The sequence below is a fragment of the Phalaenopsis equestris genome, unplaced genomic scaffold (genome assembly GCF_001263595.1).
Source record: "Phalaenopsis equestris unplaced genomic scaffold, ASM126359v1 Scaffold000002, whole genome shotgun sequence".
Taxonomy (NCBI): domain Eukaryota; kingdom Viridiplantae; phylum Streptophyta; class Magnoliopsida; order Asparagales; family Orchidaceae; genus Phalaenopsis; species Phalaenopsis equestris.
This window is the reverse complement of record NW_018164444.1, coordinates 74,086,983-74,104,102: the sequence shown is the minus strand read 5'-3', so window position 1 is coordinate 74,104,102 and position 17,120 is coordinate 74,086,983. Positions and strand designations below refer to the sequence as shown.

Below are 17,120 nucleotides of genomic sequence, written 5' to 3'. Positions count from 1 at the left end.
AAGAATATGATTGCTCCTATATATCACAAAACAGTTTATATATATATATATATATATATATATATATTATCAAATTGGTATCATAGTTTAACATTGTTAAAAGATGGCAAGTGGTTTAAATCAACAAGTGTTTCGTCTCACAAATGAGAAATGGAGTCTTCAAATAAAGACATTGTTTGGTTACCAAGATATTTAAGAGAGTTGAAAAAGGATATGTCAAGCCATAAGATGAAGGAATATTATTAACAACTCATAGGGATTTGTTGAAAGAAAATAATAAAAAATAAGCCAAGAAAGCACTCTTATTTATTAATCAAGCCTTATATGAGGCATGCTTTAAGAAAATTTTCAGCGCATCCACCGCTATGCAAGTATGAGAAATACTTCAAGCCGGTTATAAATGCATAGACAAGGTAAAGGTGGTTCGACTTCAAACTCTTCGATCTAAGTTCAAGGCACTACAAATGAAGGAAACATAAAATTTGGAGGATTATTTCATTAGAGTCTTGATCGTTGTCAATCGACTACGAAGGTATGAAAAAAATTTAGAAGATGTTAAGAGTGATTGAAAAAATTTTGTGTTTAATGAATGATAAATTTGAACACATTGTAATAGCTATTGAGGAAGCTAAAGACTTATGGTGTGTTTATTTCTGCTGTTGCTATATGAAATTTCAGTTCAAAAACTGTTGTGGAAAATCTGCTATTTAAAAGTTGGTGTTTCGCAAGCAGTTGATTTGTTTGAAAATTTTTGTTTTGTGAATAAAATATTTGAAATGCCCTCTTGTCTCAAGCGCAACAGCACCACTCATGGGTTGGCAGTCGTGATCTCAAGGGTGAATCAACTATTTTCAAAATAAATTTAATGAGCTAGCATAAAACTTATTAATGAACATAAAATTATTTATATTATAAATACATGATTAATTATTATACTAATTTTAAAATAAATTTAATGAGCATAATCTTATTTTTAACTTTGAATATTAATTCAGATTTTATTCTTCCTAAATCAATTTAACTTTATATGACTCATGAAGCATAATAATTATCAATTATCCCAACTTATTATTTAATTAAAAAATAGTAAAGTAGCACATAACCCCACTAAATCAATTTTACTTTATATTTCTAATGAAGTTTTCAGATGTTGTAATAACAGTATCTAAAAGTAAAGCTTTTCATATATGCCTCACGAAGTTTTTAGATGCCATGCCTGCCTTTAAAACCCCACGGAACCCTCGAACCCTAAACCCTAAAACAACGAACGGATGCAGGATATGCAGTCTTAGAGTCATGATCATCAATGAATTTATGAGATCTTTAATCGCTTATGTACAAAAAGAATAAGAAAAAGCATGATACTATCCAACAAACTCTCCAATCAAAGCTTAAATTAAAGAGCGAAAATGAAGACTTTAAAATTGAAGATAATTCAAGTGCTCGTAACGTCAAGGGGCAAATTCGCAGTCGCGGCCGTTTTCGTGGTCATGCTTTTGATCATGTTTTTCGAAGAGGTTGAGAATATGGAAGTGAATGATATAAAAAAGGTAATGAAATCCGACAAATCTCAAGAAATGAAGACGGGAAGAAAGACCCGAGATATTAAACGTACAAAAAATCTTATGTTTGTTATTATATTTGCAAGAAAGTTGGTCATTATGCTTCCGAGTGTTATCTTAATTAAGAAAAAAACTAACTTGGCCTTGAAAAATGAAGTGGATCATATGTGCGGAAATAAATGCATGTTCGTAGAGTGGAGACAATGACAAGACAAAATTATTTAGGGATCCTTCAAAAACATTGAGTGAAAGGAAAACGTAAAATCTTTATTCTTCTTAAAGATGGAAGTCGTCAATTTATTTTATATGTTTACTATTTCCCATATATGAAGAATAATATTTTAAGTTTGGGGCAATTGCTTGAAAAATAATTTGATATTCATTTGAAGGATTAAAAGCTAACTATTAAAAATAATTTGAATGAGTTAATAGCACAAGAAGAAATAACAGGTAATACATTATTTATTCTCAATATAAATAATGATATAATGAAATGCTTAAAGACTTGTATAAGAGATTCTCCATGAATTTGACATATCAGGCTTGAACATTGTAATTTTGGAGATTTAAATAATATGTCAAGAAAAGGAATGATATACAGGTTGTCAAATATCAATCATCCAAATCAAATTTGTAAATGATGCGTATTTGGAAAGCAACTTAAGGTTTGTTTGGGGCAGCTGTTGATTGTTTATAATCTGCTGATAAGCAGATTATTTCTGATAATTTGATAATCTGCAGATTATCAAAATAAGTTGGTTTGTTGTTTGGGGCAGCTTATTCAGAACAGTTTACTGACAGCTGTTGTTTGATAAATGAACATTCTACACATGTTTGATTAAACTGTTTGCAACAGAACTGTATAGAGAAAATAAAAGATAGAACAAAATTTTCAAACAATTACAGATCAGTTACATAAATTAAAATACACTGCTCACTATTTCGTTACCTCAATTCTACAGCATGATCAAAAGAGTGCCTAAAACGTAGAACACAACTTAAGATCGAAAGAAAGTTCATCTAATTATTGTAAACATTTTAAAGAAAAGACTGAGCATGTTCCAAATCTTATAAGTCGGCTCAAACTAAAAAAGAATCTAAGAGCAAATATCACTTATATTTTTACAATTGAGTTTTTTGTTCCATCTCAACAACAGATTTAAATAATTCTGAATACCATAGCTTAAAAAAAAAACAATATTCAGAATCACCAAGAAAAATTGAGATCAACAAAACGATCCCAACAAAAAAAAAATCTAAAGGGAGAAGAGCACAAAGTACTACAGTCTTTACCTATTCTCGGCAGATCTATTGATCTTTCCTGATCCGACCAAGATACAGAGCAAGGAGCTCGGTCAACACGAAAGTCAACCCGATTCAAGGGTTCGCACCGAAAACGGAGGACAAATCAAGAAGAAAAGAAGCGAGAGAATGAAAGAAGGAATCAGAGCTTCCTCCGGGCCTCGAAATGACAGTGAAATGAAACGTTGGAGAGGCGAGGGAGTCGAGGGCGAGGGACAAGGAGATCGGGCCTCGAAATGGCAGCAAAATGAAAGGCGAGGCGAGGGCAAGTCGAGGGCGAGGGAAAAGGAGATCGGGCCTCGAAATGGCAGCGAAATGAATGGCCAGGCGAGGGCGAGTTGACGGCGAGGGAGAAGGAGAACGGGGAGGGTGAGGCGAGGTCGAGGCGAGGGCGACGGGAGCAGAGAGGGGCACGGAGGAATTTTTCACCTAACGCGCGAAGAAGACACAAAATTGCAGCACCGAACGCCTTTTTCAAACGCATATAGGGCATTTTCATACAGCCACCGCAGTTAATAAGCTGCCCCAAACGGCCCTAAACAAAAAGTTTTCTAAATGAAGCAAGCTTTAGAGCAAAGAAGCCTCATCGTTTAATCCACATGGATGTATGTGAATATGTTGCTCCAGTGTCCTTTGATAAGCATTGCTATTTTCTTACCTTTATTGATGATTATTCAAGAAAAACTTAGGTCTATTTTTTGAAAGAAAATTCATAAACTTTTATCATGCTTAAGAAATTTAAAGCAAATATGGAGAATAAAAGTGTTAATTCAGTAAAAACCATCCGATCAGATTGAGACGGTGAATTTACTTCTAAAATATTTGAAGATTATTATGAATAACATAACATTCGGCATAAAAAAATACCACATTTTTCTGTCTAACAAAATGGTGCAGTGGAAAGAAAAAATTGTGTTATTCTTAATATAGTGTGAAGCGTGATTAAAAGCAAAAATATGCCTATAAAATTTTGGTCCAAGCTAGTGGCATGTGTTGTTTATATTCTCAATTGGTGCCCGACTTCAAGTTTACATGATATGCCACAAGAAGTTTCGATAGGTAGGAAGCCAAATATCTCCCAATTGAATGTGTTTGGCGGCATTGCATATGCACATGTTCCTAAATAAAAAAGAAATTTGACCACATAATCTCCAAACTCATCTTCATCGACTATTCTTCTAAATCATATAAACTATTTGATCTTAAGTATTCTAGATCATATAAGTCACTCAAAAAGAAGCATGGGTGCTTGTAGGGTTTCAAAATGAAGAGCCGTCAACCATAAATATGCAATAATCTTCATCACATTCTCCAAGCATACCTCATTAACAACCCTAAGTGATAATCAAAGGCAAGCAAATACAGGAAGTTTAAGAGAGCTTTACGAAGAAACTGATGTGCTTAACTTAGTTTTCTTATTTCCAAAGAATGAAACATTAAATTTTGAAGAAGCCATCAAAATTTAAAAGATGGAGAAGCATAATAGATGAAGAAATCAAATCTATAGTGAAAAATGATACATGGTAGCTCACAACACTTCCAAATGAACATAAAACTATTGGTGTAAAATGAATATACAAAATAAAGAAAATGTAGTGGGAGAATTTTAAAGTTATAAAGTGTTATTTTGACCCCCAATTATTAACAAAAAGAATGTATCGACTATAATGAGGTATTTTTTCAATTTATTTACATGAAAACTGTTCGTATAATTATTTCTCTTGATGCACAAAATTATTGGTTTATTTTTCATATTGATGTAAAATCTATCTTTTTAAATGTATTTATTGAAGAAGTATATGTCGAACAACCATTGGGATATATTAAAGAATCTCAATAATAAAAAAATTATAAATTAAGGAAGGATTTATATGGTTTAAAACAAGAACCAATGGCATGGAATGCAAGAATCAAATCATATTTTAAACAAAATAGTTATATTCATATACTTATGAGAATGCCCACTAAGTGAAGAAGGATGATAATGGAGATATATTACTTATTTGTTTATATGTAGATGGTCTTATTTTTATTGGGAGTAATCCACTCTTATTCAAAGAATTTAAGCAAACTATGGTGAAAGAATTTGAGATGGTGGATCTTGGGCTTATGTCATTCTTTCTTGGAATTGAGGTAAAGCAAAATAAAGAAGACATATTCATCAAACAAGAAACATATGCAGAGGAAGTTCTTAATAAATTTAATATGAAGAATTGCAATTCAATAAACACGTCAGTGGAATATGGTATCAAAATATCAAAGAAAGAAGATGGGAAGTTAATAGATTTAATTATGTTCAAAAGTTTAATTGGAAGCCTGAGGTATCTAACATGCACAAGACCATACATTCTTTGTCGAGTTGGAATTACGCTAAAGGTACATTTGGGGCAGCGGTGCGGTGGCGGTGTAATGTTGTGCAGCAGTTTTTTCTGTTTGGTAAAACAACATTTTATCCTCGTTCTCAAAAAACCTACAGCTGAAAGCTATGTTTTCTTATCAGACCTGGCTACCTGTGGTGGTTACTAAAAAACTGCGATCTGACTTTTTCAAATAGAAATTTGCATTAGTCTCTGCAGTTTTTTGAACAATAGTTTTTTTCTTTAGCAGCTTCACTGTTGTTTCTTCAAATAGTTGCAACTGCCCCATACAAAACCTATAATGCATTAAAGGCAAATCAAGGATCCTTCATAATATTAAAGGTAAACTAACTCATAGACTATTATATTTTTATATTGGAAATTTGAATAGTGAATAGGTTGGAGACCAAGATGATAGAAAAAAATATGAGTGAAGGATGTGAGATTAAATGAACAATAGCATTATAAAAAAATCGATTGTTGTTCTCTCCACATTTGAAGTAAAAAAAAAAAATTGCAACAACATCCTATGTGTCATGCAGTATGGCTAAGGAAGCTTCTAAAAGAAATTGTATTGTTTGAATATAAAGCTACAAAAATCTATGTTGATAACAAATTAGCAATAGCATTATTAAAAAATTATGTTCATAAAAAAATAAGCAAATATATCAATATTTATTTTCATTATATAGGAGGACAAATCAAGGATCTATAAGTTCAAGTGGAGTATATGGGAACTGAAGATTAAGTTCCATATATTCTGAACAAACTGTTAGCCATAGAATGATTCATAAAATTGAAGACACTTCATGGGGTACTCAATGAAAATTTTGTTATAATGGGGAGTGTTTGGAATTAAAATATAGTTATTAAATATTAGAAATATCTAGAAGAATGTATTTACTAAAGTGTCTTTTTGCATTTCACATTTACTAGAATCAAGAGAACTTTGTTTGTAGACTTTTCTAGATTATGCTAGTACATGAAAGGTTTCTAGAACGATCTTTTTATAAGTATGAATATGTCTTTAACCTTGTCATTTTAAGTATGAATGAAAATAGTAAAGTTTTTCTTCCTTTGTTGTCCACATAAATTTCTCATTCACCACTTTATATTATTCACATATATATTTATTTTATCAAGATACTCATAAGGAAGTCATGGGATAATTTATAAGCAATAGGACAATACATAAATTAACCCCTAACAAATAGAAAAAAATTGTTTTCTAAGTAAATAAATCAAAGGGGAAAATTATAACTTTTTCATAATACATCTAAATTTAAGGAAAAATACATACAAATAAATATTCATAATTTTTTATGAGGCTAAAAAATCTTGATATTTTTAAATAAATAAATAACATATGCTAGATTTTTTGTTGTTTTGATTCCAAAAAAAAAAAAAATTAGAATTTTAATGGTTAGAATTTTAATGGGAAAAAATTTTAATGGGAAAAAATCACAATGGGAAGACAAGATGTCATGACAACCATGAAATATTCCAAAATATTTAATTCCATATGGAATCTTGAAAAATCATCTAATACAATGGCTTGATGATTATAGTTATACATTGTCTATCAAAGTATAATCAGTCCATCTTCCTTTCTTTTTAATGAATGACCAAGCAAACCACACATCATCACATAGCTTATGCATGGTAGAAGAGATAATGAATTAATTATCGTATATTATTAATGATGCTTGTGAGCATATATCCATGCCAATTAGAATAGTTGCATTTGAATTCACATGTTGTGTGGTCGTCTAACCACATTGCTCCAAATTATGTTTGGAAACTGTACTATTATATATATTCCATGTTATTGCATGATAATAATATCATTGTGGTGTGCTTATTTGTAGGATGAAAAGTTGGAATTGCCCTTGCCTAGCCTAAGAAGTTATTCACAAGTTAATTTAAATCATTTGTAGGTTCTCAGCCATTATTTAATGTAATAGCATTATAATGGTTCACAGCTAACATGTTTGAAACTTGATTCACCCATTCAGATTGTAATTCTAAGCAAAAGAGTTTCAAAAGATGGAAATAATGTGTTAATATTTTGAAAGTTTGATATAAATTTCTTTTATGCTCAACTCGTGTTCGGCTCGTTTATATTTCGAGCTCAAAAAATGTGTTCGTGTTTGACTCATTTGCTTAACGAGCCGAACACAAGCTGTTCACGAACAAAGAGTCGTTTTGGCAACCCTGATCACATAGCCATAAGATGTTTAGGATTGAGGCAAAATTTAAAAATTATTGTTTATATTAAAACATCATTTGAATCTAATTTAATAATTTTTATTCTATTTTCTTTATCAATATTTTAATTGATTATAAATCTTTATAGCCTTGTAGTCAATTAGATTTTTTAAAAATACTACTTTATATATTTAGATTTTTTTAAAATACTACTTTATAATTTGGATGCCAACCTATAGGCCCAGGCACGCGGCGCGCGCGCACAGATAGATATATATATATATATATAAACAATAATGAAGGACATAAATATAATTACTATCAATTTTTTTTTTATATTCAATTGCAATATTTATAAAAAAAATTATATCTTTAAATATAGGACTCAAAAATTTATGAAAAAATGTTCAATTAAATAGAAAACTATATCTAAAACATATTGGTGAAAATAATTCGCAAAATGGACACTATATCTTTCTAGAAAATTCGTTATACAAAGATGTATAAATTTCTTAAAAAAGATTGATCCCATATCAAAAGCTTTTGTTTTTCCACTCATAATGCTAATAAAAAAATGAAAAAAAAAATAAATGTCTAAAATAGAATCAAAAGTACTCTACAATTTGACAAAGTCAAACATAAAGAAATCAGATAATTTATTTGAATATACTAAATTTATTTTTAATAAGTTAAAATTTTATCCAAATTAAAACTACTAAAAATCGATTAAAAAAAATAAAAATTGGAAATGTATATTATAAATATATGATTTTATGACAATTTTCTCTATTAAAAAAGATTTTTTAGAGGCAAGAATATTATAAAAAAAGTAATTGGAACAAAATTAACTGAACAATAAAAATTCACCTAAAATTTACTATTTACAAATCAACCACTATGTTTCATTCATTTTTCAAATACTCGCTCAAATATCAAAATTCATGGTAGAACCCCAACCCATATTTTTCACTTTTATCAAACGCTCAATAGTTTGATCGTGGCACGCGCAAATACATCTAGTTCAAAAAAATCACCTGAGTGGTTAATTTGTAAATAGTGTTTCGGTTGGTTTGTGTATCTAATTATTCAAAAATTTGTCGAGTGATCATACAGTCAAGGATGAAAACCAAACAATCTAAATGTCTAACTAAAGGAGCATGATCTGAAGCAGGTATCTGGCGACCGACCGCTCGATCAAGTCGGCTAACATGCATTGTCGGTGGATCCAATCAGCAAACCAAGCTTACAGTCACAACTACCTAAACTTCTTGCAAGGAAGTCCGGTCGCAATCAGTTGACAAACTAGCTTTACATCTGCAAGAGCAATCGTTACGCGGCGACCGAGCGATTGAACCCAAACACGTCAACCAATTAATAGTCATTGTATTATATCTAAATTGTGCTTGTTAACACGTCGACCAATTAAGTGTGATCTGAACAAGCCATCCGACGACCGGCTACTCAATCAAGTCGGCTAATATGCAATGTCAGCGGATCCAATCGGCAGACCACACTTACGGTCCCAACTACCTAAACTCCTTGCAAGGACGTCCACTCGCAACCAGTTGGCCGATCGGCTTTACCTCGACAGGAGAAATCATCAAGCGGCTACTAGTCGACCGAACTCAAACATGTCGACCAATTAATAGTCGTTGTATTATATCTAAAATTTAGCTTAATTTTAATATTAAATTACTGCATTAAAGGCGATTTTCATAACCATTATCTCCTTTCTATAATTGTACAAATAAATACCCATAAATAGGGGCCCAAAGGATGAATAAAGGAACTTTTCTCCCGACTTGTTGCAACCAGAAGTCCTTACAAGGAGTTTAGGTAGTTAGGACCGTAAGCATGGTTCGCCGATTGGACCCACCGATATTTCATGTCAGTTGACTTGATCGAGCGGTCGATCATTGAATGGCCAGCTCAGATCAAGCTCATTCAATCAGACGCTTCGATTGTTCGGTCATCTTCCTTGACCGTTTGATCGCTCTAAGACTCATGTTGACAGTTTTGGTGCATATAATTTAATAACATCAACTATGAAGTAGTCATTAACAATTGCAGAATATGATGATTGCATTTAAGCAACCTATAATTTTATTCTATTTCTTTTTATTTTAATTCAAAATGAAAAAAGAAAATAATTGCATTATTATTTTTTTCCCTTTCTGAAAATTTTGTCGTCTCTTAGAAAAATTATTACGCCCGGATGAGATAGGCACAGATATATCTTAATTTGATGATTTCTGATAGTATTTTTGATATTATAGCACAAAATGTCATCAATACTACTAAAATATCATCAGTCGTACCTATGCATTTTGGACGATGTCACCGCCACACTTATTTTTATTTAAAACGATAATGTAAATGTAAAATAAATAAAAAAATGTTTATTATATTTCTTTTTCTTAATTATATAACACTCAAATATTCAAACAAACTCTTAATTAAAAAAATATTATGAAATTAATAATTTTAATTAAAAGAAATTAAAATTGGAGTTAAAAATCTCAAATAAATGCCATTTTATTCCTTGTCAGCACATAAATCAGATAAAAGCCATTTGAAATGACTTTTATTGTATTTTTTTTCCAATCATTTATCTTTATTTATTTTATACATGTTTTGCCATGAAATAAACCACATTTTTTACATAGAAATACATAATCTTATTTTTTTTATTAAATATCACATAATTTGATTATGCACTGGTGGCCAAAATCTTTGCATAGCAAGTCTTGCCAAGCAAGAGCAGCAGCAAGGCAATGATGATGGCATTAGCCAATGATGATGTTGATGATGATTAATTGTGATAATTATTTTAAAATACTCAAATTTTAAAACTTAATTTTTAGCATTTTAAAAATAACTTAATTTATTTTTTAAAGTGATTGTTTTTTTTAGAAAAAATACTAAATAAATAAATTTTCTTTAAAAAAAAAGTCCCAAACAGGCCCTTATGTATGATTTACTTTCCTTTACTCAAATCCTAACAAAACCTATCAATTATACCTGATGTGACAACAACAAATTTTATTATTTGACATGAAGCTTAAGACAATTTTTTTAAAAAAATATTCAAATTCAAAATAAAAATCATCCATAGCTCTGATTTGAGTGTGTTTATAGTCAAACTAATTGTTTCGATAAGATGAATCCAATGATACCAGAATTTGTCCAATTCAAGATCAATCAAGCCCGGATCAAGCCACTAAATCATATATGGAGGCTTTGAGTACTCAAGTGGAAGGTTAAATAAACTCCAAATTTAATATATTTAGAGACAAATCAAACGTCTCGACGAGAGAAATGCAACGAGCCAAATATTATTTGATGTTGATGTTATGAAGGTCCTCAAATCAATAAAAACATCATATGATCAAGGAGTCTCAACTTGGGTCATTCGATAGAGTGATTATAGAAGTTATTTGTTGAATGACCAAAAAAGCCCTCCCCTAGAGGCTATAAATAGACCTCCTCTCCACGTGAGGGAGAATGAAAATGAGTCGAATTCCAATGTTTTTTTGGGTTGAAGACCCGGCGATAACTTTTGGCATTTGTAGCCGCCAATAACTATCGAACTGTCTGTCGGCTGCCATCGAGCATTGTTGGCCGCCCCTTGCTTGTCGTTGTTGGCGAACTTTATTTGCTTACGAAGTATCCCAAATACTGTGTAACGAATAACGTCGTATTTAAGATCCTACGATAACTCTCGACGACAATTGCTTACAATCGCCGTATTTGGAATACGACTTTCTTCAGCCACCTCAAATTTTTTATACGTTGTATACAAATAAGTGGTGTCTCTAGCATAAAATAACAAACCTGAGAGGAGGGATTAGCCACCAACTGACAAATTACTACTGTAGTTTTTTTTCACTACGGCCTTTATGGTTAACTGATGCTAATGCAGCTTCCAACTATAGTGTATGTTGTCAAGTATGAACTATGTAGATAATTGATACTGCAGCTATCAACCACGACTTATGTGGTTAACTGTTACTACAACAACCAACCACAGTCTGTGCAACTAATTGCGGAAGCATCTTCCAACTATGACATTCATGACTAACTGATATTATTGTAATCACCAATTATGGCTTTCGTGGCCAACTAATATTGTTGGAGTCAACATCTATGATCTGCCCCTGACTACACCTATGTCACCAACTATAATCCATGTGGTCAACTACTTCTCCAGCTCCAATTACGTCTTATGCGGCCAACTGACACTATTACAGACACCAACTATGACATTTGTAATCAACTACTACTGTTATGTCTTTTAACTATGACTTCTGTGAACAACTAATGTTATCGCAACCACCAACTCCAGTCATTGTAACAAATCACTGTCTTTATAGCAATCAATTATCGCTTTTACGGTATGCTATTGCCATTATCACCAAAAACTAAATTTGTTTTAGCTCAATTACATCTATTAAACCTGAATGACTATTATATATTTGTGATTAGCAACATTGTAATTTCATCTTTTCAATCAAGAGACGAGTAGAACTATATACTTACATTCTTATAATAGATTACTATAACTAGGCTAGACCCCGTGATTTTTTCCTTTATATGAGTTTTTCACCTAAGAAATCATGGTGTCTCCTATTACTTTTTTTTATCTTTGTTGAATCTTCGTGCAATATTAAAACAACGTATTATCACTCTACCGCAAGAAACTTTTTGGCACATAATAATACCTAAAGATGAATCATGAAGTAGCCAGAAAAAAATAGTAGGTAGCTTTTGCATGGACGTCAAATGACATAAAATAAAGAGATAGAACGGTCAATAATAGAGATAAAAACAGACAGAATAAAAAAGAGCATATAATAATTTTGCTCTCTTCGATTTCTCCCCGCATAACAATCCACACATTTTTTGTTAAAAATAGAGTCTTAAATAGCCTACTTCAGTTAAAAATGCTCACAATATGAGATCATACATGCAAAACAAATCAAAAAAATGATCTCAAAATATACTGACATGATAGGCCCCAAAACCTCAGCAAAATCCAAATTTAATAAGGGGCGTTAACATACATACCACTCCATTTCTATGTATTTGCATATTTAACACCTCAACTTTATTATTTGCATTTATAACACTCCAATACTTCATATCACAAATCACTCTAACTTCTAAAAGGTGAAATACACATTCTCCTGCATAGGTAAGCCGGCATACATGTGAAAATTTAAGTTTAGCTGTTAGATTTATAAATACATAGGAATTGAGTGGCATGCATGCAAATCTACCCATAAATAATTACAAACGATACTATCAATCAAACATCAAAACACCCAATGTGATATAAAAAACAAAATCAACAATAAAAAAATGATCCCAAGCGGGCCCATAGAAAATGAAAAGTTCTAGATAAGCACGAAACCTATAGTGGCTTTGTTTTGATGCAGTAGAAAGTGATGAAAAAGGAACTCCATTTACAAAAGGAAACAATCCCAATAGAATGAGGTTCTTTCGAGCATGAAATCCACATAAGAGTGCACTAAAGCGAAGACCACTATACAGAAAAGAAAATATTAACAAACCATGAATGGAGCTAGCAAGCATATCTAAAAGTTGAAGCCTCTGAAGTGGAACCAAAAAATAAAGCGGGGGGGATAGTAATTAAAAGAAGATGCAATTATAGGAGGTTAGGAGTTAAGGAATACCGCACAATCATGTCAGTAGAGGTGGGGGTGGTGTAGCTCTATTTGTGAACTGCAATCACTGGAAATAAAATAATTAAAAAAAAATTAGTGGGGGTAATAATAAAATCGTTGATTCAAGGTTACTGATGTTAGGAATAATAAGTTGCGAAATATTTATATTGAAGAGATGATAGGAGTAACATCTATTGAAGAAGAGAGATATCAACAATGGACTAAGATCATTGGCCCAGTTCATTAATAAATGTGAGAGAACAAATCTGGGAAAGTAAAGAAACTTGCTAGTTACATTTTTTGTCCAGGCATAGGGGTAAAATCAACATTGTTGTTTTACTTGGAAGATTTACATAAATACCACAGAATTCCTTATGTATTTACATTTTCAACATCTAAACTTCAATTTTTATATGCACTCCACCTTGTCTATGCATGAAAAATGTGAATTTCACTTTTGAAACATTTTTATGTGTTATAAAAGAATTGCGTGGTTTAAGTGTAAAAAGTAATGTTCAGGTGTTAGATAGGTAAATACATAGGAATTGGATGGTGTGTATGTAAATGCCCCTTCTTACTTTCACAACTATTAAAACACTCTCAAATGTAAAGATTTAGATTTCAAAAGAAAAACATAAGAAGATGGAATTATCATTTCAAAACTATGTTTATAAGTAGAGTTGTCAAAATAGTTTGTTGTTAAGTAGCCCCTGTTCGATTCGTTCATTGAACACACAAGCCAAGCGTGAACAATTTTTTTAACTCTATTTATAAATGAACATAACATAAAGAAAGATTAGTTCATTCTTGTTCGGCTCATTCTAGCTCAAAATAATTACAAAGTAATATTTATTAATATTAATTTTTATACTTTATTTAAAAAATGCAAAATTTTATAATAAATTATTTGGGTGATACAATTATAAAAAATATAATTTTAAGTGTTATATATGTGTAAATACATGAAATTTGGCGGGTATGTATATAAAAGTTTCTAAAAGCCCTCCCGAACCTAATTTTAGGTTTCAGGTGTTACAAATGTAAATATAAAGGATTTGGGTATTATGCATGTAAATTCTCCTAAAAATCTATGTCTGGGCCACCTACAGCTTCTACAATAGATATTTTAAAAATATATAAATAAGAAATGGGTGGTATGGCATGCACGTACAAAATACCTTAAAATTCTTCCCGTGCTACTGAAAAAAAATCATAAAAATTATTGCATCAGGAGTCCTGATGCAATTTTGCATCAAGACTCCAATTAGGGTCTGTCACTTGTACAGGCAGACTTTGCCTTAATAAAAAAATTTAATTTAATAAATGGGCGAGTCTGTCTATGCACGTGGCAGACCCTAATTGGAGTTATGATGCAAAACTGTATCAGGGCTCCTGATGCAATACTGATGCAGTTTTGCATCAAGACTCCAATTAGGGTCTATCACTTGTACAGGCAGACTCCGCTTTAATAAAAAAAATTTAATTTAATAAATGGGCGAGTCTGTCTGTGCACGTGGCAGACCCTAATTGGAGTTATGATGCAAAACTGTATCAGGGCTCCTGATGCAATAATTTTTCGAAAAATTTAGCCCCCATGCCTGGCTTTTGGTCCCACACCCGTAAAATGAAAGTTATTATTGAAGTTTAGAAGTATAAAAGTCTGAAAAATGCAAATTATTGTGATGCACGGCATCAAAAGTTGTACATTTGACGATAAAGAATTACATGAGTTTTGTTTTTAATCGAACTGGTGAAATAATTAAATGAGTCTAAAATTAGTTTATTTGAACAATCAAGCTTAAATCGACTCGAATATGAATATAGATGATTCACGAGTTATTTCGAACACGAGCCTAATATAGAATATCATTCACAGTCCCTATTTACAAGCAACCAAAAGAGTTTTGTTTTGAGGCGTACGATAAAAAGATAAAATTAGTATTAAGGAAATGGGAATGAAAACATAAAACAAAAATAATTTGGATTTTGTGAGTGAAATCATTTTAAGTAGATCTATCATACCTCATGCAGCATTCAACAGAAATGAATATAAAATAAGAATTCATAAAGTTAAATGTAAGGTTAATAATGATGATGAATCAGCCAAAAGCTAGGGCACTAATGAAGAGTGTCTCCTTGTTTTACCTAAAAGCTACACAGCCCCCACTACCCAACCTTATTATTATTATGGGACATTTAGATACATATACAAATCTTATGTATTGACATATCTCACACCTAAACAATCATATTTACACAAATAACACTCAAATCTTTAATATCATATCAAAACTAGAACTACAACCACTTCTAAAAGTGAAATACAACTTTTCATGCATAGGTTTAAGACACCAAAATGCTAAATGTAAAAATGAAAGATTAGGAGTGATATCTAAATACATAAGAATTGTGTGCTACTTATGTAAATTTCCCTATTATTTATAATAGCCAAACATTCTGAATCCCAACACTTCAGCAGTTTGCACATAACACACATCTCCTCACATAACACTTGCTGCAATCTACCGCAGGATTCATTTCAATCATGACACTGATACCAACCGAAGATCTCTGGCAGGAATCCAAGCATGGATCTTAAGGGGTGGAAAGTGCTATGGAGGGATCTGGAGGGTTGATAGAAATCTAGAGAGTATTTCCCACCCCTCCAGGCTCTCCTGTGTTGTGTTCTGTTCATGCTGCAGCTGCTAGGCTTGCCAAACATGGCAAAAGCTTCCAGCCAAAGGCATGGCAGACCGGCAAGTCACAAAACGGCGATGGTAAGCCCCATGTAGGGGCTTGCTTTAACTATCTTTTTGTAGTTTTCACAATAAAGTAATAATTGTTCCATCTCTTACTTGTCAAGGTTTTGTTTTAAAATGTGTGGTTACTGGTACCAATAACCAGCTTCATATTGTGAAGCTGTTTCTGAAGTTTCCAGCTTTTGTAAGAGAATGAACTAAATGAAATAGTGGTCATGCTCGTTGTGGGATATTAACTCTCTATCATTTTATTGATGCTTAATTGTTTATCATATCTTCCATTGATCTTATATCAAAAAGCACAACGAAACAAAAGATATACCTGCTGCAAAGTGTCATTGCCTCCATGATCCTTTGCCTTCCATCAATAAGGAAGCATAAAGAAGCTCATTCCAGGTGTCAGGAACCCCAGGCAAGCACCAATGGCTGCAATCCTGGATTTTCTCAGCTGCAATAAGCTCTTCTTCTGAGTTGTACTTCTTTCTATAGATAGAGGGGTGGCCATCCTTTCTATAGTCTGTGAGTCTACTAACGTTAAGGTAGAGCACTGGTGTTCTCATTTTTTGGAGTACCCCCTCTAAAGAAATCATTTTTTTGGGGTATTTTTTTAAGAAAGTTTCATTGTAAATTGGCTCAATTTCCTTGTGGCACCGACCACCAGAGTTCCACTGCCCACCTCTATCACCAAATAAGAAGAGGGAACAATTAGGTTAGAATTAGAGAATTTTGATTAGCTAAAAGCAAATTTTCAAGTTACAAGGGTAAGGAACTCTGCAAGTGTAAAAGGGCTTTGGAAGCAAAATAACATCGAAATTTAAGCAGCAAATTTAAGACTCAGGCGCACCATCATAAGATAGCAAATTTTATGGCGATCAATGAAACCAAACATATCTATGCATAAGATTTGGTTATTCTATAAATTAAATAGAAAAACATTTACCATGAAAATATGATTCTACTAATCCTAGGATAAAAAAGAACAACACAAAAATACCAGATACAAATGCCAAGCAACTAACCACCTACTGAACAATCGATTTAAATAAGATAAATATGTGAAGAAATAATTAATTTGTGAAGGGATCTTTCCTTCTTTCATGTGTTGACCTCAATTTTTCGTGAGGTCTAGTTCGCCGCAATTCGCATTGTTTGCATTGTTGCCTGTTGAATGCTCAAGTAAACCATTTGGGACGATCGATCGCGGGTCGAAATTTTGTAAAATTTGAATTTCGACGCGTTTTTGAC

General features: G+C 32.0%; 1 protein-coding gene across 5 annotated transcripts in view; it reads right to left on the bottom strand.

Moving 5' to 3' along the window:
* LOC110039371 (protein trichome birefringence-like 2) overlaps positions 1-17,120 on the bottom strand; it is a 47,590-nt gene that overhangs the window by 438 nt on the left and 30,032 nt on the right. For 2 of the 5 annotated variants that reach the window (XR_002295513.1, XR_002295511.1), the window contains exons 5-6: positions 16,198-16,553; positions 13,126-13,183 (exon numbers count right to left, since the gene is read on the bottom strand). Coding sequence is in view for 2 of the 5 variants with exons in the window: in XM_020744405.1 (XP_020600064.1) it covers positions 16,211-16,553 (343 nt within the window). In the remaining 3 variants the exon portion in view is untranslated. The other 3 variants (XM_020744405.1, XM_020744406.1, XR_002295512.1) reach the window with 2 other exon arrangements.